The 25,607-nt window shown below is 37.0% G+C and overlaps 1 protein-coding gene and 1 pseudogene across 2 annotated transcripts; both read right to left on the bottom strand.

Annotated features, from left to right (window-relative positions):
* Window positions 1-1,305: 1,305 nt before the first annotated feature.
* On the bottom strand, window positions 1,306-2,368 carry LOC309823180 (olfactory receptor 5H2-like; annotated as a pseudogene). Its single transcript has one exon. The product of its transcript is annotated as an olfactory receptor 5H2-like (transcript).
* Window positions 2,369-9,467: 7,099 nt separating this feature from the next.
* LOC309823181 (olfactory receptor 5H19-like) lies at window positions 9,468-23,982 on the bottom strand (the record flags this gene model as incomplete). The annotated part of the gene is given in 4 exon segments (XM_082655333.1): window positions 9,468-9,829; window positions 9,832-9,921; window positions 23,449-23,592; window positions 23,595-23,982. Coding segments are annotated over 4 exon segments (984 nt in total).
* Between the last annotated feature and the right edge of the window lie 1,625 nt (window positions 23,983-25,607).

Genomic DNA, 25,607 nt, shown 5'->3' on the forward strand with positions numbered 1-25,607 from the left:
AAATTAAACATGTCTATTCATATATGAAGTTCTGCATACATGTACCATATATACACACAATCTGGTAGCAATGGCAATCCACTAAAATTAATTGAAGAGGAATATTATTTAATCAGAGTTTTGTTTATGAAGAATAATCTGACACTAATGTTTGGGAAGTAAGAGAATATCAACATAGTATAAAGGAAGTAACAAGACTATTGCAAATGACAAATATGAGTAATTTTAGGGTGAGGGCCTCAGTCGTGTCGGTAGGAATGTGTATGGAATCAGTGGTGAGATTGGAAGGTCAGGGATGGACCTGAAGATGAATCACTTATTATTCATAGAGTATGGAGTGAGACAAAAGCTAACATTTAAGGACTTTGGCGGGCACAAATCATGCCCCCATGATTTGGGGGACTTTGGGGGAACAACTCTTGTTCATTTTTATGTCTTTTCTAGCTACTCACTGGACTCACCAATATCATATCATCTTAAAACTATTTGAACTTTGGTAATACGCATATGAAGCCTCTTTTACTCAACAATATATTCTAATAACCTTTACATGTTACTTCTTTTTTTTCTTATCAGTTTCTTTATTTTTAAATTGTAGGAAGGATTAATCCATTTCCTTCCTATTCTATCATTTCTCTTTTCTTCTCTATGCCCATCCCAATTAAATCTGAAATCTCATCTCTTAGCTTTCTGAATTAGTAAAGCTTTTCAGATTACCATACAACATACAAGAAAACCGGACAGTGCCTTTCAAGGCATCATAGACAGTGAGAGGCAGCTTCCCTCTTCTCATTATTTATAGACACACACTTAGCTAAAAGCATCCTCTTACAATTTGTTCTTTCACTTATTTAATTCCTTTCTCATTTTTTCTTATTGCCTTCTCATTTCTGCTGATTTCTCTGTGTAATATGAGAATTAAGTCCCCACAAGAAATAAATTTCACCATGTCCCAAATAGAATGTAATGAAAGTCCTTTTGGTGGCTAGCAAAATTCCTGTAATTGGCCTCTGTTTCCTTAAACACAAACCTGCCTCCACTGTGGAGGTAAACATGATATGAGCTTCCAGGCTGCACAGCTGTTTTACTATCAAAAAATCATATTCAGTTTTTTTTCAGAGCAATTGTGCTGTTATAGTGCATCATGCATTTATGGAGCCACATTGAGAACATATGTGTAAAATATATTAATTTGTTTTCCTCTTTAATTAATTTGACTTGAACACTTGATTAAATTTTTCTATGGTTTTTATACTTTTGACTAATATATGCACATATTTTAATATATTTATTAGTACTCCTACCTTAAGTTGTAAAATCTCTAGGGCAATTGTAAGTGCAAAAACTTTGAACACTAATCAACACATGTCTAATCTGCACACTTATGTGACTTTTAATGAATGGAGAACAGATATTAGTATGAGATCTAAGCATTTTCTTTAGCATTTTTGCCAGAGAACCTATGATTTTCTTATTTCCCAGACTATAGATCACTGGATTTAACAAAGGAATTATGACAGTTCAAAATAGAGAGTCCACTGTATCTTGGGCATCTGCTTCTGCAGATCCAGGGAGCACATACATGGAGAATAGAGGGTCATAGTATAAAGAGATAGTTAAGAGATGGGCTCCACTTGTGTAGAAGGCTTTCCTTATGCCTTGTACAGACTTCTTTTTTAATATTGTAAAGAGAGCAACTTTATAAGGGACAAGAACAGTCAGAATTATGCACAACTGTATTGACCCAGAGAAAATAAATACAATCAGAAAATTAATGGAAGGGTCAGTACAGGAAATTTTAAACAATGGTACAATGTCACAGTATATGTCCTGTATTATGATAGAATTATAGAACGTTAATCTGAATTTAAAAACATTATGAAGTATGGCATGAACAAGGGCACCTAAAAATGACAAAACCAACAGCTGGATGCTTAGTCTATTGGTTAGAATTACTAGATAATGTAACGGTTTGCATATGGTCACACAGCGATCATATGCCATTGTTACCAACAAAACCCATTTTGTGGTTACACTGATTACAAAGGGAAAAAATTGTATCTTCCATTCAGTGAGAGATATCATTTTGCTCTTGGCAAAGAAATTCACCAACATCTGGCTGGGGCCAGGAGGAGGTCACTGTGGATGATATCCAGGCATCTACAAAAGCCAAATTCCCAAGGAATAAGTATATGGGGATGTGAAGATGAAGGTCATTACATAAAAGAGCAATCAGACCAAGGTGCCCCATGACAGTGATGAGATATATCACCAAGAATACCAGTAACAAGGGGATTTGCCATTTTTGTTGATATGTAAGTCCTATGAAAATAAACTCTATCAGTAACATTGCATTTTCTTTTTCCATATCCTCACTGGGCAGTGTCTGAAATACATGGAGTAAATGAAAGGAATAGTCAGTAAGAAATTATAAAGTGAAACTATGGAGGAAGAGAGTTGAAATGAAACATGCACTTCAGAATTTCCTCTTAATTTTGTTTATTATACCTCCTTAATAGATGGGATCTTTTCTTTGCGGGGGGGATGGAAATAAATGCAATCATTTAAATTCAAAAAATGTGAATCAATGGACAGACTTAGAAAAATGAAAGACATTCTAAATATGTGCTAAATTTATGGACTTTATTATGTTGAGATATGTTCCCTTTATACCCACTTTGAGGAGAGTTTTTATCATGAATAGATGTTGAATCTTGGCAAGTGCTTTTTCTGCATCTATTGAGATGATCATATGATTTTTATCATTCCTTTTATTAATATGGTGTATCACATTATTTGTGAATACTGAACCATCTTTTCATCCCTGGAATAAACCCAACTTGATCATGGTATATGATCCTTTTTATATTTGTTGGATATGGTTTGCTAATATTTTGTTGAGGATTTTTGCATCTATCTTCATCAAAGATATTGGCTTATTATTTTCTTTCTTTAGTGTCTTTGTCTGGTTTTGGTATCAGGATAGTGGTGGCCTCATAGGATGAATTTGGGAGTGTTCCCTCCACTTCAGTTTTTGAAATGGGTTGAGAAGTTTAGGTATTACCTCTTCTTTATATGTTTAGTACAATTCCCCAGTGAAGCTGTCTGGTCCTGTACTTTTTTTTTTTTAATAGATCTTTATTGGAGTATAATTGCTTCACAATACTGTTAGTTTCTGTTGTACGCCATAGTGAATAAGCCATATGCATACATATGTCCCCATATCCCCTCCCTCTTGAGCTTCCCTCCCATCCTCCCTATCCCACCCCTCTAGGTGGTCACAAAGCACTAAGCTGATCTCCCTGTGCTATGCTGCTGCTTCCCACTAGCTATTTTACATTCGGTAGTGTATATATATCAATGCTACCCTCCCTTCACCCCAGCTTCCCCCTCCCACCCCGTGTCCTCAAGTCCATTCTCTATGTCTACATCTTTAAATTGCCTGTTTCTACTTGATTCAGTTTTGGCAGGGGGGCAAATTTCTTGAAATATACACCCTGCCAAAACTGAATCAAGAAGATGCAGGACCATTGGTCCTGTATTTTGTTTGAAGGGACTTTTAAAAATTACAGATTCTATTTCACTACTGGTGACCAGTCTGTTCAAATTGCTTGTTTCTTCTTGATTCAGTTTTGGCAGGGTGTATATTTCAAGAAATTTGCCCATTTTTTCTAGGTTGTCCAATGTGTTGGCACATGACCATTTGTAGTATTCTCTTAAGATTTTTTGGATCTCTGTGTTATCAGCTGTTATTTCTCCGCTTTCATTTCTTATTTTATTTATTTGGGTCCTTTCTTTTCTTATTGGTTAGCCTGGTTAATGGTTTATCAATTTTTTATCATATCAAAGAACCAGTTCTAGATTTCTTTGATCTTTTCTATTGTCATTTTGATCTCTGTTTTGTTTATTTCCTCTCTGACCTTTATTATTTCCTTCCTTCTGCTAACTTTGGGCTTTGTTCTTCTTTTTCTAAATCTTTTAGTTGGTAGGTTAGGTTGTTTATTTGCTTTTTGTTTGTTTGTTTGTTATTGAGAATGGCCTGAATGGCTATAAAGCCTCCTCTTAGAAATGCTTTCGCTGAATCATATAGATTTTGGAGTGTTGTGCTTCCATTTTCATTTGTCTCAAGGTACTTTCTGATTTCTGCTTTGATTTCATCATTGACCCATTGGTTTTTTAGTAGCATGTTCTGTCATCCCCACTTGTTTGTTCTTTTCTCATTTTTCTTCTTGTAATTGACTTCTAGTTTCATAATGTTGTGGTTGGAAAAAATGCTTTATATAATTTCTATTCTCTTAATTTTGTTGAGACTTGTTTTGTGGCCTAGCCTGTAGTCTGTCCTGGGGAACATTCCATATGCACTTGAAAAGAAAGTATATTCTGCTATTTTTAGCTGTAGTGTCCTGTATATATCTATTAAGTTCTACTTGGCTTACATGTCATTTAAGACCACTGTTGCCTTATGGCTTTTCTGTCTGGATGATCTGTCCATTGATGTAAGTGGGCTGTTAAAGTACCCTACTATTATTGTATTATTTTCAATTTCTCCCTTTATGTCTGCTAGTATTTGTTTGATATATTTAGGTGCTCTTGTATTGGGTGCATATATGTTAATGAGTATAATATCTTCTTGTATTAATACTTTGATCATAATATAATGCCCTTCTCTGTCTTTCATTATAGCCTTTGTTTTAAAGTCTATTTTGTCTGATGTGAATATTGCTAACCCCCACTTACTGGTCATTTCTGTTTATATGAAATATCTTTTTCCAACTCTTCCTTTTCAGTCTGTTTGTCTTTATCCCTGAAAGCAGTCTCTTGAAAGCAGCCTATTGAAGGGTCCAATGAGCCATTCTTTGTCTTTTGATTGGAGCATTTGGTCCATTGTCATTTACAGTAATTATTGACATTTTATTACTTGTTTTCTGGTTGTTTTTGTAGTTCTTCTCTGTTCATTCTTTCTTCTTTTTTCTTCCTTTGTGGTTTTATTATTTTCTTTAAGATTATGCTTGCATTCTTTGTGTGTGTGTGTGTGTGTGTGTGTGTGTGTGTGTGTGAATCTATTGTACATTTTTGATTTGTGGCTACCATGGGATTCCTAAATGTTGACCTGTATGTCTACTTGCTTTAAACTGGTAGTTGTTTACACTCAAACACAGTCTAAAAGATCTACATTTTTACTCCTCTACCTAACATTTTGTGTATTTGATGTCATATTTTATATCTTCATGCTTATCCCTTGACTATTTACTGTAGTTAAAGTTGCTTTTACAATTTTTTGTCTTTTAATCTGCACACTGGCTTATTTAATTGATTGGTCCTCCCTCCTTACTATATATTTGCCTTTCCTAGTGAGATTTTTTCCCTTTCTTACAGATTCTTATTTCTTTTCCATTCGGAGAAGACCCTTCACCATTTGAGTATTGATGAATTTCTTTAGTTTTTGCTTGTTTGAGAATTTCTTTATCTCTCATTCTATTCTAAATCATAATCTTGAGGGGTAGAGTATCCTAGGTTTCAAGTTTTTCCCTTTCAGGATTTTGAATACATTATGCTACTCTCTTCTGGCCTGCAAAGTTTCTGCAAAGAAATCAACTGATAGTCTTATGGGGATTCATTTGAATATGGCTCTCCTTTTTGTTGCTGCCTTAGAGTTCTCTCTTTAACTTTTGTTAGGACATGTCTTGGTATGGGTCTATTTGGGTTCATCTTCTTTGGGACCCACTGTGCTTCATGTACCTGGATATCTATTCCTTCTTCAGGTTTGGGAAATTTTCAACTACAGTTTCCTCAAATACATTTTTTCCACCATTTTCTCTATTTTCTCCTTCTGGAACCCCTATAATGTGAATGTAGAAACACTTCATGGTATTCCAGAGTGCTTTTATTTTTTAAACTTGTTTTTCTTCCTATTGTTCTGTTTGGTTGATTTTCATTATTCTGTCTTCCAAATCACTTATGCATTCTTCTGTATCAGTTGGTCTGCTATTCATTTCTTCTAGTGTGTTTTTTATTTCAGCTATTAAATTATTCATTTTTGACTGGGTCGTTTTTGCATTCTAGTCCCTTGTCAAATTGTTCAGTGTTTAGATCAATTATTTTCCCCAATTCAGTTCACATTTTTCCTACCAATGTTTGAATTTTTTATCTGGTAAATTGTTTATTTATGTTTTATTATTTATTTTTTTAGAAGCCATGAGGATTGGGCTTTGAGGGGGCCCTGTTCCCTTTAAGTGTGTCTTTTTCCCTCTCCCTGTGCTAGAACCTTTGCCCCAGCAGAGGAGAGTGTTAAAATGAGTGGGTCACATGCACAGAGGTTCAGTGTGCTGCCTGTGTAGGTGTCCATGGCTCTGCTAAGAGATCTGGGTGGCTTCTGAGGTGCCACTTTAGTAAGTGCCATCAATGGCCACCACTGTCCCACCCAGGCTCTACCCTGGGCCCGGATGACCTCTAAGTCCCATGATCAAGATTATTCCCCAGTTGTGGCCACCCCCAATCTAATCTATTTTGTTTACTGTCCTCATAAAGACTATCAATCTTAGCAGTACAACTGCTCCATTATATTCCCACAAATTGGCTATCATTATCCTTTTAAATGTTTTCCAAACTGGTAGCTCTTCTTTCCCCTCACCCCATAGTAGTAAAATAAATAAAACAAAAATTTTAAATTTCATTTATTTAAATTGAAATAAGTTAAATATATTTCTTAAACTTATTGGATATTTTTAATTCTTCAGTTGAATGTTCAGTGGCCCTTCCTTCCATTCAGATGTTTGCATGTTTTAATGAATTGTAAGAGTTCCTTATATATTAAAGGTATTAAACTTTTTCTTTCCCTCATAAATGTCTTAAATATCTTTTCTTGTATTTTTATGTGGCTGTTAACTCTTCTATTTTATTATTATATAAAAGTTTTTAAATTTTATGTAGTCATTGTAAGAGGAACAATTCATGAAAACAAAGACCTTACCCACTAGTTAAGAAGAGGAAATTTAATTTAGCAAATGGTTTGAAAGTGTTGTAAAATCAAAAAGTCAAACAGGGAATAGTAAGGCAGCCCAGAGATTACTAATGGTAGGAAGCTCCCATGAGGATGAGTGGTTAGTTAACAGAACCCATGATTTGACCCGCATGAGCAGTTTCCCTGCAGGAGGTGGACTCAGTGATAAGATGCAGCTTGTGCTGGAGACACTCCCTACAGCAGTGGAACAGGGCAGAAATATTGTGGGTTTCCCCCCACTCTTTAGTTACAGTGCTCATCATTGTCCAAATCTAGCCAGAAGACATTTGAAAGGGAGGGAGTCTGGGAAATAGAGTTTACAGTGGTCCCTAATTATAAAACAAAACACAGGAGAGGAAGTTGGAAAATGGATTGAGGCCAAAAGGCAAATAATCAGAGAATCACATACATCAGTTAATCTGCTTATTATTTCTAGATTTGGTCTTTTGGTAATAAATCCTTTCCTTGATATTTCAAAGTATGAAATTTTTTACTGAGGAAAATCGTGAAAAATCATGTCTAACTCTTTAGTAGATAATATATATGAGTTCTAGCTTAGTGCCTAGCAGATAGTAGGTTCTCAGTAAATTATTTTTTTCTTTCATAATTGTAAGGATCAATAAGTGTTTTTGTTTATAAATGTAGAATTTTTAACATTTTATATCTCAATATGCTTGATCAGCATCTCCAGGTTTTTGTTAATGCTATGCATATATCAGTACTCATAATTGGAATCAGTCCAGGTTAGTGGTATTCCTAATCTGAAGGGACTCATCTACAATTTTTCTGATTCTAAGAAAATTGTGTAAAATTTTCTGAAGTATATCAGAGTAGATTAAAAGCTTGCTTTTATACTTTAGTTTTTCTAACATTTAGAAGAGAAAACTCTTTAAATCTTAATATAATTTCTGAGGACAAATTTTGTTTGGGCTTTTGCTTTTTGTTTGTTTGGAGGCCCAACCTCCAGCCTGGGAACCAAGATCCCACAAGCCTCGTGGCTCAGTGGGAAAAAAAAAAAAAAAGAAAAAAAGGAGCAGTACAATAACAAAGAATAAAAAATAAAATTAGAAAGGTAAAAAATATATTATGAAAAATAAAAATATAATTGAAACAACTGCAACAAGGTAAAACAAAACCACAACAGAAAAAAGAAAAAAAAAAAAAGAAGGGGGGAACAAGCCAAAAGGAGCAGAACAATAACAAAGTATAAAGAATAAAATAAATTTTGAAAAATAAAAGATTTATTAGAAAAAATAAAAATATAAATGTGTCAACAACAACAAGGTAAAACAGAACCCCAACCTAAAAGAAGAAGAAAAAAAAAAAAGTCCTTGGCTATAGGGGGTGTGGAGTTTAGGCGGGGGTGGAACTTAGGCAGGGGTGGGGCCTAGGCAGGACTTAGGCTCAGGACGCACACAGCCAGAAAAGGCCTTTGGGGCGGGGCCTAGGCAGGGCGATGTTAAAGCGAGGTGCAGGGCCTCTTGCTTAGGACCTGCGTGGAAGGGGAAAGGCAGCATGAGTGGAGTGTGGGGTTCTGGAGTTTGGAGGTAGGGCCCTGGGTGAGGGTGTGTGGGTGGGGTTTAGGCCCAGCACATTGGAGGGGGTCTCTGAGTATAGAGGTAGGGCCCTGGGTGGGGGTGTAGGGACAGGGCTTGGGCTCTCTGCGGTAAGAGGGAAGCTCCGAGGGCAGAGGATTAGGCCTGAGAGCCCAACAGGCTCCCCAGTGCCTAAGTGGACAGGGAAAGTGCTGGCCACGTTCCTTTCCATTCCTCTGTTACCCTCTCAGGGTCTCCCACAGGGTCTCCCCCATCCCCTCTGGACCCCTAACCATGGATGGATCCTGCTGGGTGTAGAAACTCCTCCCCTCCCCCAGCCGCCCCTCAGAGGTGCCGGCCTGTAGGTCCATCCTTTACTCTTGCTGCCTCTTCCCTCCCCCCACTCCTTCAGGACCTGCGCGGCTGGAGGGGGCCTCGGTGGGCAGAGGATCAGGCCCAGGATCTCAGCAGGTTCCTGGGGCCCCAGGTGGGCAGGGGAAACCTGGCTATGCTCCCTTTTGATCCTCTGACCTCCCAATGGTCCCGCAATTTCCCCCTTCGGGCGTGGGAATCCCTTCTCCTCCCCCAGCTACCCCTCAGGAGTGCCAGTCCCGTCCCGCCTCCACTTCTCCTCCCCCTTTACTCCCTCCATGCTCCATGTCCTACCCAGTCGCTGGGGGTTCCTCCCGTACCCTAGGTGTCCATGGTACCCTACCAGTGCCTGGTAGGTGCCCTAGTCGACAGGGAATGTGGACGCAAATTCCGCAGCCTCCTAGTCCGCCATCTTGCCTCCACCCCCTCCTTACATATTTTTGAATAAGATATGCAAATACTTTAAGGAATTTGTTAGGCACTAACATCTTAAGTCATTAAAATAGTAGGACAATTATAAATGCAAAAAACTTTGAACACTAGTCAACACGTAGCAACATCTAACCTGTACAAGTATGTGTTCTTTTAATGAAAAAAGAACACCTATTAGCATTTCTCTTTAACATTTTTGTCAGTGAATCTATGACTTTCTTATTTCTCAGGCTGTAGATAATTGGATTTAACAAAGGAATTATGACAGTGTAAAATAAAGAGTCCATCATATCTTGATCATCTGCTTGTGTGGATCCAGGGCACACATACATGAAGAGAAGAGGCCCATAGTATAAAGAGACACATAGGAGTTGGGCTCCACAGGTGGAGAAGGCCTTCCTTATGCCTTCTGCAGACTTCTTGTTTAAGACTGTAAAGAGAATAAGTGTGTAAGACATAAGAACAATGAAAATAGTGAACAACTGTATTGATCAGAGAAAATAAAAATCATCAGAAAGTTAATGGAAGGATCAGTACAGGAAATCTTAAATAATGGTATAATGTCACAGTAAAAGTGATGTACTGTGATGGAATTGCAAAAAGTTAATCTGAATATGGCATGGAAAAGGCCACCTATAAATGACAAAACTAATAGCCAGATGCATAGCCTAGTCGTCATAATCACTGGATAGTGTAATGGTTTGCATGTGGCCACATAGCGATCATACGCCATTGTGGTCAGCAAAAAACATTCCATGGTTACAGATTGCAAGGGAAAAAAATTGTATCTTGCAATCAAAGAGAGAGATCATTTTGCTCTTGGCAAAGAAGTTGACCAGCATCTTGGGGGCCACTGTGGGTGATAACCAAGTATCTGCAAAAGCCAAGCTCCCAAGGAATAAGTACATGGGAATGTGAAGGTGAGGGTCATTACAGATGAGAGCAATCAGACCACGGTTTCCCACATGGTGATGAGGTGTAGCATTAAGAACAGCAGGGACAAGAGGATTTGCCACTCTGGTTGGTATGTAAGTCCTGTGAGAGCAAACTCTTGTCAGCTCTGTTGCATTTTCCGTTTCCATATCCTTAGATGGCCTCTAAAATACAATGCAGTAAATGTAAAGTAACATTTATCAGAAGTTTAAAAAGAAGATTTGGTTAAGCTAATATAAATGAAACCATACACTAGACTCAATGCCATTTATTTTATTTACTCTTTAATACATGAAAAGTATTTCAGGAAATTGCTATATTGGAAAAATGTGATTATTTCAGTTCAAAATATGTATAGGAATAAACAGATTTAGAAGAAAAGAAAGAAATTCTGAACATGAGCAAATTTATGGGGAAGCTATTGAATGAGGTAGGGAAATTCTGTGTGTTTGACATGGATGCACATCAAAAAAATCTTAGAAAGGCCTGGATTATCAAACGAATTGAATGCCATGTGAATGATCTTCAATTTTATTCTTCAAGGAATAGGCAAGCACTGAAAACTTTTAAGATGTGGAGTGTCATCATCAGTTAGTTTTGAAATTAAATATTTGGTTGTAGAAATAGTCTGCAGGAAGCAGAATCTTGTGTCATGAATACTCTTCAGGAAGTTATAACACTTGTCCTGTAATTCCCAAACCAGATTACACATCCGAATTGTTTGGGGTAGTTTTCCATGCAAAACATTGGGTCTGAGGTACTACTGTAGAAATTGATTTAGTAGATCATGAATGTGGTCAAGTAATATGCATTTTTAAATGCTCCCAGTTGATTAAAATGTATGTGAGGTTCTTGGTTCATGTGTGATATGATTAGAATGATGAGGGAGACAAAGAGATCAAAATAAATTAGAATGTAGAGTCACTAAGACTTGGTGACAGATTAAATGTGAAGGAGTAATTAGTAAAGGAGAGAGAGTCACTCTCTTTAATGACTGGATAGGTAGTCATTAAAAATTGAGATTGAAGATGCAGTAGCTAGTTTTTGCAAGGAGCATCCTCTGAACATCCAGGTGAGATAAACTTAGCAGTATGATTCTACAAGTGCTTAATAGAAATAATGACTTGGGTATCATTGAGGTGGCTGAAAACATACTTATATATGGCTTATACATTGGACAGTGTGCATAAGGTAAAAAAAAAAAGAGGAAGGAATGAAAATAAACTTGAAGAAGTTACATTAAAGAGATTAAAAATGGATGTACATCATTTATTAGATGGTTCACATCTGATCCTCTTTTCTACTAAATGAGTCTTGGTGGCAGACTAAAGCTCTCAACCTCTCTAGAAGCCAAAGTTTCTGGAAACTATCTTTCCCATCCCCCTGGTACCTAGAATGAGGGGGCTTGATATAGGGTTAGCCCCAAAAAACTCATTTACACTCTATTTGGGATATGGAGAGGGGAGAAAGAGGTCAAATGTGAACAAAGAGAATTTTGGTTATAAAGTCAACCAAGGAAACAATATCATGACCCCAGAAAATCCTGTACCCATAGCAATGGCATTGAGAGTGTGAATTGTGGCATTCAAGTTCAGCAGCAATGACAACAGGTCTTATTGAGCTAGAGATGGGACATGATTTTGGCTGTTGACTGTCTGACTTCTTTCTTTGTGTCCTGCCAATTTCTCTAGTGGATTTCCCCAACTTCCCTAACATTTCTATGTCCAAGCCAATTTTCATTCAATTAACTCATTTCATCTTGCAGCCAAGAGCTCTGGCTCACACAAAAGGAGAAAAGGAAAGACCAGAAAAAGCTACAGAGCAGAGTGTCAGAGAATCAGGAGGGAACTGGAAAGCTGAGTGTTGGGAACTTAAAGAGAGGAAAATACTCAAGAAGGACAAAGGAAAATACAGTGCCTAAAATGAAATAATTGCTCTGGTAGGATAAGGAGTGAATAGAGATCATTGTGTGTAGGAATTAAGAGAGTTTTTAGTGAGAGCAATTTCCATTTTGGGATAGAGTTGAGGTCGGAGAATAATGAGAAATGAAAAGGAAGCAAATGGCACAGCAGTGAGGAGAATGAAATAAAGTATATAAGTTGTGGACAACAGTTGACATTTGTTTACCACCGCCCATAGACAGATGCGATATTTTTCCTTATAGAACGATGTCATGAAAGTTTTCAAAAGAGAGAGAAGAGGTCATTGAGATGAGAGTGCATAGAGAAGTGGAATGGAAAATTTGTGTGGGTGACAAGGAACAACAAAAAACTGGAAGAGACAAACGAACATAGATGAATAAGTGTTAGGAAAGACAAGCAAATAGAGAGAGGGAGTATCAGAGAAAGGCTGAAGATGAAATAAGGGGAAAGTCTCAGCGTTTGGAGGATAAATATCTGTCAACTCTGGCTTCAACAAAAGTTGTCAACACAGGGTCACCTTTCTTTTTCTTTTATTAAAAACTCCAAGTTTATTTTCCTATGGAATTTGTGTATTAATTAGAAACTTTCATTTTTTTTAGGTTTTTTAATTAAGAATTTTTTTTAAACATCTTTATTGGAGTATAATTGCTTTACAATGGTGTGTTAAAAACTTTCATTTTAATTTTATTTTTTGCTCATAAATATACTAGCATGGCCTCAAAGTTCTTTTCATATATAAAAGATGCTTTATCTTTGTTATTACTATGATTAGAGCTGACTTTCTTTAGAAATCCTCCTGGTTTGCGATTAAAGCATTTGCTTCTCCACAAGTTTTATTAGTGGAATAAAATTGATTCAAAGACTGGGACTTAATACAGGCAATGTAAATAACCAGTGCCAATAACTGCAGTTGTTAAATGTATATTTATTTTGAGTGAACATCCTTCCATGCAATCTCAAATCACTAAACATTTTAAAAATTCTCAATTTGATGTGTGGGTACTTATTAAGTCATAAACCTGAGAAAAGCACTGGAGAAACATTTTCTTCATTTTTCTGTATATATATATGTATATGTACATGTATGTATAACGAAATTATTGTCAGAAGTAGGTGAAAGAATAGAGAGGTTATTATTTAAGTGATTTAACTTAAAATTTAATCAGAGAATATGGTTAATTAAATCAAATAAATATTTTGAATGCAATTATCAGAAAGATTTCTTATGTAGAAAACATTGACCTAAATCCTTAAACTACTGTTCATTTGTTTAAAGTTCTAATTCACCAAAACTTATCCTATAGAGTCATTGTAAGTATGCTAACCAGAGGATTAAATATTTAAAGAGTACAATGTGTTCTTAGAGCTATTTTGCTTATCCAGATTTTACTCACAATAATAAAGCATGCAGATTATTCACTATTTGTTTTCCATTTTCAACTGGCTATTTTGGTATCTTGTAAATCAAATCAAAATTATTACAAATTTAACAGTATTTTAACTTTCTATGAAAAAATAATGAATATTACAAAAAGCATTCTCTCTTACCTATATCTGTTAGAAATTGTTGAGCTCCTTTCAGTGTTTGGCTTTCTGAAGTAGAAACTAATATAAAGGCACTGCAATGACAATAACACAGGTGACAATTCTTTGCACACTGATTCACTTTGGAGGCTTCATTATCCAAGCTCAGGAAAATGTTGTTTACATAAGTTTATATAAATTTGTGTTGAACACAAGAGTTAACCAATTGTATAACTGTGTGCTTTTGCCGGAAGAGGAAGGAGTGAAGAACTTAAATTCCCCTGATAGCACCCATGGATTACCTTTTGGACAAAGCTAAGCTGTTCTTCTGGGCATTGTGGGTTTGGACAGGTACAAGAAATCCAGGTTGCTGCATGGGGCACCACAGTCTCTGAAACCATAAACGTCAGTCATTGCAGACAGTTCTGGTTTTAACAATAGAAATTACACTTTATGGCACTATTTTCAACCACAGAGGACACTTCTGACATGTTTTTGCAAACTCCAGTTTATCAATAAGTGTTGATGCTCTGAGTGCTTTGATCAGTATGGTCTTATCTGAGCTAATCACACATGATTTTAATGAGGCCTAATTTCTAGATTCCTGTCAAGACCCAACCCCAAGTCAATTTGTCCTCCTCATGCAAACTGTAGCTCACGTTCCAGACCCATACCTAACTCCCAACTTTAAGCTGAAATCTGGTGAGAAATCTTACCAAGCAAACGTCTGGGGAAGGAGTAAAGGAAAAACAAAACAAAGGACCACAGTGGGAGACAACCTATAGCAGTGCTTCTCAAACTTTAATGCCTGTGAGTCTCCTGGAGATCTTGTTAAAAAGCGAATCCTGTTTCAGTAGATCAGTGGTGGGGCCTGAGCGTCTTCATTTCCAAGAGGTGATGCCTGTGAACAGGTGCCATCCACAGGGTCTTTATCATGGAGAGCCTAGATTATCAGAGAGCCTAGATAATTGGAGAAGCACAGCATGGTAAATGTAGCTGGCTTGCAAAGAGGGATGCAGGGAGGAGCCAGATGGGTCAGGGAGGCCAGCATATGGGGGTAACACAGGGCCTTGGAGGCCAGATCAGGGACTTTGTTCTATACCTTAATTTAAAGGAAAGCTATTGAGGGGTTTAGAAATGGTGGTACCATGATGATCAGATTTGCCTTTTTTGCATTAACAGAGAAAGTTATCAGTATACATTTATTCAGAAAAATAAAACTTAACTTACTTATTTGTGGTATTTTGGTATGATATCTGAGTAACAAAAGAAAATGCTTAGCCTCCATTTGGGACTTGGATGACTAGATGGGGAAAAGCAAACAGCATCATTTTAGTAGATTGATTGATCAATTAATCCGCTTCCTTACAATTTTGCTGATGAAAGCCAAAGTAGAGGAGAAAATAACATAGAAGAGAAGAGTCCTGTGAAAAGTGCACAGAAGAGTGGAGTGGGGAGTATGATGTGCAGAGGTAGCTTCAACATAACCAACACTTGACTAAAATTTACTGCCCTCTTCAATTTTGTATAATTATCTCCTAACTTATTTGGTTGCCTCTCTCTGAGCGCAAAGGCCTGTATTACTGCTTCCACTCTGGGTAGTCTTTTCAATTTTGGTCATTTTAATAGGTAATATCTCATAGCACTTTCATTTGCATTTCCCTAGTAACTAATTTTATAAAGCATTTTTTTGCATCCTTCTTTGACATCTGTATATCTCTTTTGGTAAAGTGTTCAAGTATTTTACCCATTTTTAGTTGGTTTAGTTGTTTTTTATTATGAATTTTGAGAGTGCTTCATATATCCTGGAAACAAGCCTTTTATCACACATATGATTTGTAAATATTATATCACACTAGTCTGTTACATGGATGACATTGTGCTGATTGGTCTTAGTGAGCAAGCAATAATATTTATTAGTTAGCCATTTGTAGGACAGAGGTGGAAAACAAATCTGACAAAATTTCAGGGGCCTTCTACTTCAGTGAAATTTCTAGGTGTCCAGTGATATAGGGCATGTCAAGAAAACCCTTCTAAGGTGAAGGATAAGTTGTTATACCTGACCCTTCCTGAAACCAAAAGAGAGGCACAACACATAATGTGCCCGTGTGGATTTTGGAGCAGTATTAGCATTATTTGGGTGTGTTACTCCAGCCCATTTACCAGCGGCTAGTTTTGAGTGGGTCTCAGAGCAAAAGAAGGTTTTGCAACATGTCTTGGCTTCTGTGCAAGCTGTTCTGCTCCTTGAACCATATCCAGCAGATCCAGTGGAGCCTGAAATGGCAGTGACAGATGCTTGGAGCCTTTAATAAGCCTCTAGAGGTTGATCACAGTGCAGGCCTTTAGAATTCTGAGCAAAGCACTGCCATCCTCTGTGGATAATGACTGTACTTTAGAGAAACAGCTGTTGGACTGCTAGTGAGCCTTGGTAAAACATGAACGTTTAACAATGGGCCACCAATTTGCCATGATACCAGAGCTGCCCTTGACACACTGGATGTTATTTGACCCACTAACCATAAAGTTCAGTGTGCACAGCAGCATTCCTTCATCGAATAGAAGTAGTAGACACTTGATCAAGGCAGGAACAGGTCCTGAAGGCACAAGTAAATTACATGAAGAAGTGGTTCAAATGCTATTGGCCTCTACTCCTGCTGCAATGGCTTCTGTCTCCCAGCCTGGACCTGTGGTCCTATAGGGAATTCTCTATGATGAGTTGACAGAGAAGAGAAGACTGGGGCCTGATTTACAGATGGTTCTGCATGGTATGCAGGCACCATCATAAAGTGGACAGCTGTTGCATGACAACTCCTCTCTGTGACATTTAGGAAGGACAGTAGTGAAGGGAAAACCTTACAGTGGGCAGTCCTGCTTCCACCAGGACACACAACAATGCTTCCGTTGAGCTGAAAGTAGACTGCCCCTTGGTCCCTTTGGCTTTATGTTCCTTTGACTCATGAGACAAAGAAGTGAGTTACTGTGCTGGCTGAGGTGATTGATGGCAACTACCAAGAGGAAACTGGACTATTCCACAAAGAGGGTAAGGAAGAGTATGTCTGGAATACAGAAGATACCTTAGGCTATCTCTTAGCATTATCATTCCGATGGTTAAGATCAATGGAAAACTTTAACAGGCCAAACCACATAGTAGTTCTAATGGCCCAGACTCTTCAGGAGTGAACCTTTGGCTTATTCCACAAGGTGAAGAACAATGACCACCTGAGTGAGGTGTTTGCTGGAGGCGAAGAGAATGCAGAATGGGTAGTGAAAGAAGTTAGTTAAAATACCAGCACCAATCACATGTCCAGTTACAGATATGAGGTGTAATTTGCCAAGAGATTTCCTTCTTAGTTTGATATGAAAACATTTGTGGGTGTGTATAGCAAACAGCTTTGTTTTCTTTCCACTCTTATTCCCTTATCATGAGACATAAGATGTGCTGACTTTATAGTATAATAATTGAGTGTTGTTCATTTGACATCTTAGTATTTGTATTACCAGATATCAAGGAGAATCAATAGTAAACATCACTCAAAGATTTTACCTCCACTCCGGGGAAGAAGTAATACATTTTTGATTGTACATAGCATAGTTGTATCATGTTCGGTGACCTTGCTATTATCATTATTTAGAAATAGAATAGTTTTAAGATATGTGTATGGGTGCTAAGTTGACAAAAGGTGAACCTGTAATGGTTAATTTTATGTGTCAACTGGTCCGTGAACTGTCTAGATATCTAATTAAACATTATTTGGGGGTGTTTCTGTGAGGAAGTTCCAAATTAGTGTGGAATTGGTGGACTCAGTAAAGCTGATGACTCTCCGCAGTGTAGCTGGGCATTAGCCAGTCTGGTGTGGGCTTGGATGGAACAAAGAGGCAGAGGAAGGTGGAATTCACTTTCTGTTTGACTGGTTAGCATTGATATTCTCCTGCCCTTGATGATCTGATTCTCAGGACTTCATACTCAGAAAGGAATCTATATAATTGGCCCTACTGCCTGAGACCTTTGAAGTAGGACACTACTGTCCTCACTCTCCAGCTTGCAGAGGGAAAATCATGGAACCTCTCAGACTCCATATCATGTCAGCCAATATCTTATAATAAATGTCTTGGTATAAATATAGATAGATAGATAGATAAATAGATGATAGATAGATATATAGGGAGGTAGTGAGATAGAGAGATAGATTCTCCTGGTTCTGTTACTCTGTACAACCATGACTATAACCAAAACTCACTGTATGTTTAGTGAACATCTTGTTTTATCTTGCAAAGTGAGGGAAATATCATGATGTAACTGTTAGCTATGGCTCTAAATAAGTCTCACTATGAAGGTACCTTTTCAGAAGAGGTAAACGTCACGTACTGCAGCATAAGGAATATTGTGTATATGAAGTTGTACTTGAAAGGGGTGATCTAAATGCTGATCTGGCTTGGTAATTAATTTTTCAAAAGGGACAGAGAACCCTCCCATTAACCATACTGAAATTAGACAATGTGGTTTTTACTGGCTATCATCACTATCAATCATGGTTCCCGAGAAAAAATTATTTAAAAATCCACAATAATTCATCCTTTGAAATAGATGCCCTATTTGCATCTTTCTGTCCAAAACTGAAAGGAAAGTATAAATAGAGGGTGCAAACTGTCAAAATATTTTCAGAGTGCTGTTTAAGTAGGGAATAGAGTATATGGAAACTCTGTTTCATCTGATATCAAAATATCCTAATACTATAACAATTTTGCTTCACTGATTACTTTAAAGCAGTGATTATCTTAGCTCAGGCTACTGTAACAGAATATCATAGACTGTGTTGCTTATACCACCAACATTTATTTCTTACATTCTGGAAGATGGGACGTTCAAGAACAAGGGGCCAGCAGATATTTATTGTACATGGTGAGAGATTGCTTCCTGGCCAGTAGGCAGCAGCCTTCTCACTTGGCCTTTGCAGGTTGAGTATTCCTGGGGGTGGTGGGGAGGAGTTAGTTCTCTTGCCTCTTTCTCTTCTTATAAGGGCACTAATACCATCATGAAAACCTGACCCTTATGATCTATTCCTACCCTAATTACCTCCTAAAGTCCTCATTCCAAATACCACCACATTAGGGGATTAGTGCTTCAATGTATGAATTTGGAGGGAAATCAACATTCAGTTCACAACAGTAGTTTGCTATGTATAGTCCCAAAACAACAGCATTAGCATGACTGAATTAGAAACTCTAATGATAATGCCCATCAGTCTGTGTTTTCATAAGCTCTCCAGGTGATTCTGATGCCCACTAAATTTTTCAAACCTTAGTTTTAAAAGACCAACAAAAAGAGCTAAAATGAAAGCCTATACCAGAGAGGTTTTGACACTTTCCTAATACTACATGTGCTAAGACTACATGCCAAAATTAGTCAACAAAACAGACTTTAGTTATACAGTTCTAATTTTGATTTATATTTGTTTGTTTTTGCCCAATCCTAGTTATGTTATTTCTTTGAACACAGTCTAGGATAAAATTATCAACAATCTCCTGAACAGTAGAAGTCTTACTTAGTAGAAGGTATTGGAAGGCAAAGAGAAAAAAACATATGCACATATACATAAAGAGAGATAATTTATTATATATTCTTTTCAATCTCCAGGTTAAGAAAATGAATACAACTTCATAATAAAGAATATCTCAAGTATATTATTTGTATTTCCAACAAATGATCTAATCTAGCATCAGCAGTGTCCAGACAACTGGATGAACTTAGCAAAATTATATCATCCTTTAAATCTAAATAACCATTAAACAATACAGATTTAATTTCATAGTTTCTTTTTAAAGGAATCAGCAGAATATCTTGTCCAAAAATGTGGATTTTTCACAGGTGTATCTTTTACCTCTTTACCAACATACCATTGAAATGACAAAAAAATGTACAAATGAATAAATCTATAACAGAAGTGAATGGGATCCATCATTTGAGTAGGGATTTTGGTAATTTCTGGAAGGCATAAAGTAGTTGAGATTGTACTGAAGATCAATACAGAGCAGAGGAATCTGTAGACTAGACATCTACAAGAGAAGGCTTCAAGGAAGTCTGCACTTCTGAGAGGCCTCCAACTGTCTATTCTGTACTCAGCAACCTAAATTAAGATGTGATGGGTTATACACCCTCTCATATACTCATAGCTTGACACCAGACTTCTCACTCAAAGAAAAATTCTGTAGGAAACAGTGCTAATGATGGCAGAAGAAATACATACCGCTGCCTATACTTTCAGTTAGTCTTTGGGTCATTACAATGTATGAAGAAGCAAAACGCTAAATAATTGAAGGAATCCATCTAAACAATGGAAACCTTATACAGTAATAAAAATCATTGAACTATGTACATATGCAATAACAATGATTCTTTTTTATTATTTTTAATTTTTTTAAATTGAAGCATAGGTGATTTACAATGTCATGTTAGTTTCAGATGTACAGTAAAGTGATTCAGTTATACATATATATGTATCTATTCTTTTTCAGATTCTTTTCCCCTATATGTTATTACAAAATATTGAGTAAAGTTCTCTGTGCTATACAGTAGGCCCCTGTTGGTTATCTATGTTATACATAATAGTGTGTATATGTTGATCCCAAACTCCTAACTTATCCCTCCACCACCTTCCCCTTTGGTAACCATAAGTTTATTCTCTATGTCTTTGGGCCTTTTGTATATAAGTTCATTTGTATCATTTTTTAAAAGATTCCACATATAAGCGATATCATATGATATTTGTGTTTCTCTGTCTGGCTTACTTCACTTAGTATGGTAATCTCTAGGTTCATGCACGTTCTGCAAATGGCATTATTTCATTCTTTTGTACGGCTGAGTAATATTCCACCGCATATATTATACCACATCTTCTTTATCCATTCATCCATTGATGGACATTTAAGTTGCTTCCATGTCTTGGCTATTGCTGCAATGAACATTGGGGTGCATGTATCATTTTAAGTCATGGTTTTCTCCAGATATATGCCCAGGAGTGGGATTGCAGGATCGTATGGTAGCTCTATTTTAATGAAACAGGATAAAAAGCCCAGAAATAAATCCACACACCTATGGTCAATTAATCTATGACAAAGGAAGCAATAATATACGATGGAGAAAAGACAGTCTCTTCAATAAGTGGCGCAGGGAAAACTGGTCAACTACATGTAAAACAATTAAATTAGAATATTCTCTAACACCATACACAAAAATAAACTCAAAATAGATTAAAGACCTGAATGTAAAACCAGTTACTATAAAACTCCTAAAGGAAAACATAGGCAGAACACTATTTGACATAAATCACAGCAATATTTTTTTGGATCCACCTCCTAGAGGAATTGAAATAACAAATAAACATATGGGACCTAATTAAACTTAAAAGCTTTTGCACAGCAAAGGAAACTATAAACAAACCAAAAAGACAACCTACAGTATGGGAGAAAATGTTTGCAAACAATGAGACTGACAAGGGTTTAATCTCCAAAATATACAAACAGCTCATATAGCAAAATATCAAACAAACAAACAACACAATCAAAAAATGGGCAGCAGACCTAAATAGACATTTCTCCAAAGAAATGGCCAAAAGGCACATGAAAATATGCTCAGCATCGCCAATTATTAGAGAAATGCAAATCAAAACTACAATGAGGTATCACCTCATACCAGTCAGAATGGCCGTCATCAAAATGTCTACAAATAATAAATGCTGGAGAGGGTGCAGAAAAAAAGGAACCCTCCTGCAATGTTGGTGGGAATGTAAATTGATACAGCCACTATGGAGAGCAGTATGGAGTTTCCTTAAAAAAAAAAAAAAAGACTCTTTAGGGAGAAACAGTAAAAGCAACTGGAATGTGATGAATGCATTCCCTTTTTGGGACATAGGGGGATGTCTCAGAGGAGTAAAAAGAAGGCAGATGACCTGGTCTAATCTTGTGACTCGCACTTCCAGGAATATAGAGTAATGATTTTTGTTTTAAATAATTATATGTCTTGCATCTTTAAACCAAACCTCTGATTAAGCTTCTCCCTGATATTTTGTCATACTCTATCCCAGGAACCAATCCTACTGATAATATTTTCAATTGTCATGAAAGAAATTTAAGAAGGTGAGCTGGCATGCAGCAGCCATGCCAGGTCCAGTAATTTCCCTGGGCTCATTGCCGGGTTGAAAAAGAGTGATGCACTCTTACTGTATTCTATGTATGTGAGCTGTCAGATCATTTTAAGTTTATAAATATTTTGTGAATACTTATTTAGGAGCTCATGTGAGTAAGCCACTGTGCTATCTACTACAAAAGACAGAAGGATTTCTAAATTGTAATTTAAAAGAGTTTGTAGGCCAAAAATATTATTATACGAGGCCAAGTGTGACCAAGAAGAATAAATAAACTGCTAAACATTTGAGATGAGTGAGCATTCCTATTATCTTTGAGGTACACTGGAAAAACATCGCAGAAGTTGTAAAATTTGAGAGAGTCGTTGAGAAAATGATACCTTTTCAATTTTAAATGAAGATAGAGAAGTTGGGTGGGGAGGATTCTCTGTGGAGAGACCTGTGTGAGCAAAAGCATGAACCTGAGAGAGAGAGGTTTGTCCAGAAAGCTTTCAGTAACTCAGTTTGGGTATAGTGTAGAGTCCACAGGAGAATTGTGGAGAAAGAGCCTTCAGAGTTAAAGCAAGGTTTTATTTGAATGCTGGGATGAACATGTGCAGGGTGAAATATGAAGAAAAAAAGAGAGAAGAAAGAAAGAAAAGAAGAAAGAAAGAGAGAAAGAAAAGAAAGAAAGAAAGAAAGAAAGAGAAAAAGAAAGAAGGAAGGAAAGAAAGAAAGAACAGAAAAAAAAGAAAGAAGAAAGGAAGGAAGGAAGGAGGAAGGAGGGAGGGAGGGAGGGAGGAAGAAAGGAAGAAGTCTGTATATATAGATATATATGCGTATATATTTACTTGTATTTATATACCATATAATCTTAACATAAATGAAGAAATAATCATAATGCATATGTATGTATACAGCTCTAGATACATTTCCCATATATGTGAAAAATCTGGTAGCAATGACAATCTATTAAAAGTTATTGAAGAAAGATATCATGTAATCAGAGTCCAGTTTATAAAGGTTAATCCTGCAGGTATGTTTGGAAAGGAAAAAATATCAGCAGGATGGAAGGGGTAAATAACAGAGGTCGGTAGTTTTGAGGGTTAGGACCTGAGTGATATGGAATGTGTATGGAATTTAAGTGTCAGGAGAGGAAAGGCAAAATGGCTCTGAAAATGGATTGCTTATTATACTTAAATAGTATGGCATGTGAGGAGAGCAACCTTTCAAGGACTTTTGGAGCATGAAACAGCCAAATTCTTGCTCATTTTCAAGTATTTCTCAGCTACCCACTGGGAACTATGGCATCATATCATCTTAACATTATTTGAGCTTTGATAATATGCATTTAAAGCCCCTTGTTGTCAACAACACATTTGAATAACTTTTACATACTACTGATCTCTTTATCTTACAAGCTTCTTTCTTTTTTTTTTTTTTTTTTTTTTTTTTTGCTGTACGCGGGCCTCTCACTGTTGTGGCCTCTCCCGTTGCGGAGCACAGGCTCAGTGGCCATGGCTCACAGGCCCAGCCGCTCCGCGGCATGTGGGATCTTCCCGGACCGGGGCACGAACCCGTGTCCCCTGCATCGGCAGGTGGACTCTCACAGTAAAAGTTATATATCATGTTGTAATTACAGAAGGTTAATCTGAATAAAAATCCTATATGAATAAAGGCATGTAGGACACCACCTACAAATGATGAGACGAACAGTCGCATACATAGTCTATTGGTCATAATCACTGGATAAATAAAGGGTTGCATATGGCCACATAGCGATCATATGCCATACTTGCCAAGAGAAAACATTCCGTGGTCTCACTGACTGTAAAGGGAAAAAATTGTACCATGCATTCACAGAGAAATATCATCTTACTCTTGGCGGAGAAGTTGACCAGCATCTTGGGGGTCACTATGGATGATACTGAAGTATCCACAAAAGCCAAACTCCCAAGGAATAAGTACATGTGGGTGTGAAGTTGAGAGTCATTCCAGATGAGAGCAATAAGACCAAGGTTCCCCACAATGGTGTTGAGGTATATCACCAGGAATACCAGGAACCAGGGGATTTGCCACTCCTGTTGATATGAAAATCCTGAGAGAACAAACTCTGTCAGCAATGTTGCATTTTCCTTTTCCATATCTTCACTGGATGTCCCCTGAAATAAAATGCAATAAATATAAAAATAACATTCACTATGGATTTATGAATTGAAAACTTGTAAAGTGGAGTCGAAATCATACTCCTATCAGAATGCCCTTTTAATTTCATAAAATATCACTATATAAACTGGGGGATTTAAAGAAATGCCACTCAATATGATAATTTCAGTTCAAATAATGTGCAGAAATTAATAGATTTATATAAAAGAGACATTCTAACCATTTGCTAAATTTGTGGGGACCTGATAGAGTGTGGTAGGGAAATTCTGAGTCTGGGACATGGATTATTAGTCAAGGGAATAGATGTTTAAGGGATCTGGATTATAAAATGAATGCTACGTGAAGGATCATGAACTCTTTGCCTCAGGTAATATGTATATACTGAAAAATTTCAAGACAGGGAGAGGCCTCAGAAAGTATTTTAAATTAATTTTTTGTCAGCACAGAAAATAGGTGTCATGGAGGGAAAGCTGGAGTCAGGGATACTATTCAGGAGATATTGCTATTTATTGTCCAATGGTTTTCTAACCAGATTACACATCAGAATTGATTGTGGAGCTTTTTATGCAGAATATACATTGTGAGACATTACTGTAGAAATTAATTCAGTGGGTCAAGATTCAGTTCTAGGGATCTGTACTTTAAAAAAATGCTCCACAAATGCATGTGTAGTGCCTAGTCCGTTGGTGATATAACTTTGGTTGTCATGAGGAAGACAGAGAGATAGATGCAAAAGAATTCAAAATGCAGAGACACTAGGACCTTGTGACATTAGATGTGAAAGGGATGGTCAGTGAAGGAGAGAAGAGTCACTTGGTGACTGGCTAGATGGACAGCAAAAGTTGAAATCAAGATCTCAGCTGCAGTGGCCAGTTTGTGGAGAGAGCATCCTCTGAACATCAAGATGAGATGTACTTAGTAATATGAGTCTACAAATAGCTTAATAGAAATAATGTCTTAGGAGTTTTGGGGGTAGCTGAAGGCATATTTATTGATAACCTATCCATTGAAGAATGTGCATAAGAAGAAGAAGGGCACAGAAAGAAACTTGAGGAACTTATATTAAAGAGGTTACACAGTGGATACACAGCATATATTAGATAGCCAACATCTGATCCCCTTTTCTCCCACGTAGTCGTGGTGGCTGGTAGAGGGTATCACCCATTCAAGAAGCCAAAAGATGATAGCCATAATGACCTATATGGGAATAGAATCTAAAAAGAGTGGATATATGTATATTTATAACTGATTCACTTTTCTGTACAGCAGAAACTAACACAACATTGTAAACCAACTATACTCCAATAAAAAATTAATTAAAAAAAAAAGAAGCCAAAAAACTAGAAACTGACTTTCCCATTCCCCTTGCACATAGAGTGAGGGAACTTGACCTAGATTTGTCAAATCAAATCCACAAAACCTACATTTGGAATAAGAAGAGAGAGAGAAAAAAAATGTACCGGGACAAAAGAGAATACTGGTTGCAAAGACAGCAATATCAAGACTCCAGCAAACGCATCCTGCATCCACAACCATGGCACTGTGAGTGTGAGCTGGCATTCCAACCTCAACATCAGTGGCAGCAGGTCTCATTGAGCTGGTG

Source organism: Grampus griseus (genome assembly GCF_964374135.1).
Source record: "Grampus griseus genome assembly, chromosome: 5".
Taxonomy (NCBI): domain Eukaryota; kingdom Metazoa; phylum Chordata; class Mammalia; order Artiodactyla; family Delphinidae; genus Grampus; species Grampus griseus.